Below are 1033 nucleotides of genomic sequence, written 5' to 3' on the forward strand. Positions count from 1 at the left end.
TTTGTCTTTTTTGCAGAGGTGTCATGAAACACGTAATACTTTGTGCCGCGCACATATTGTGCGAACATATACATGTGAAATATTGTTTTGATTTTTTAAATGATTTTTTAAAATGTTAAAACCCATTTAATATCTGTTTTTAACAAGCAGGTTCATATTCAGTACGTGCCTTCTCCCAAATCCAGCTCAAACTGCCATACACAACACAACCAACAAAGCAAATCCAGCTAGTAGCCTAGTACAGTAGTACTTAATTTAGGTGCGTAGAAATAAGATCGGTACTTATATGCCGTTCAAAAAAGAAAGTGACAACACCAAACATTTGCATTTGAGCTAAGCTCATACTACATCCGTGCAAATACAGCTTGTTAAACTGTAAATCCGACACTACGACACACGACTGACGACGGTACAATCTACTACTACCTCGTTGAAACTTGAAACACACAACAGATTAACCGACAACAGAGCTGAGATCGACCTAGCCGCAACATTATTCAACACTACAAGCAGTTGCAGCAGCTACCTAGGCGGGCGACGGGTCGATCGATCTACGGGTTGTAGTAGACGATCTTGATCTCGGTGACGCCGTGGCAGTTGCCGCCGGGGACGGAGTGCTCGAAGCAGTGGTTGCCGCTGTTGCATCCGGCGGTGGGGCAGTGTCCCTGCAGCGGGCTCCCGTGCGGGGTGACGGAGACGCGGATGGGCATGTTGGCCTGGTCGGTGCTCACCTCGTAGTACGCCCCGCCGTCGTGGCCCAGGTGGAACTTGGCCACGGCGGCGCCTTGCGCCGACACGCTCCCCGACCACGAGCACACGTCGAACGACTCGTGCTTCCCGTTGGGGAGCAGCCAGCCGTTGGGGAAGAGGACCTTGCTGTCCGCCACCGCCGCGATACCCAGGTTCAGGTCGTGGCCGCACAGGTTCTGCACCGTCACCTTGTGGCCACCGCAGCCTTGACCGGCGGCGGACATGGCCGTCGCGGACAGTGCCACGAGCAGCAGGAGGGCAAGGGGCTTGGAGGCCGCCATTG

The 1033-nt window shown here is 53.0% G+C and overlaps 1 protein-coding gene across 1 annotated transcript; it reads right to left on the reverse strand.

Annotated features, from left to right (window-relative positions):
* Positions 1-254: 254 nt before the first annotated feature.
* Positions 255-1031, reverse strand: LOC119299817. The gene has a single exon (XM_037576961.1). The coding sequence runs from the start codon at positions 1029-1031 to the stop codon at positions 552-554; it is 480 nt and encodes a 159-aa protein (XP_037432858.1). The 3' UTR covers positions 255-551.
* Between the last annotated feature and the right edge of the window lie 2 nt (positions 1032-1033).

The sequence above is a fragment of the Triticum dicoccoides genome, chromosome 5A (assembly GCF_002162155.2).
Source record: "Triticum dicoccoides isolate Atlit2015 ecotype Zavitan chromosome 5A, WEW_v2.0, whole genome shotgun sequence".
Classification (NCBI taxonomy): Eukaryota; Viridiplantae; Streptophyta; class Magnoliopsida; order Poales; family Poaceae; genus Triticum; species Triticum dicoccoides.

Excerpts from the sequence above, each read along its gene's own strand:
- LOC119299817 (XM_037576961.1), bottom strand. The coding sequence starts at position 1,031 with ATGGCGGCCTCCAAGCCCCTTGCCCTCCTGCTGCTCGTGGCACTGTCC.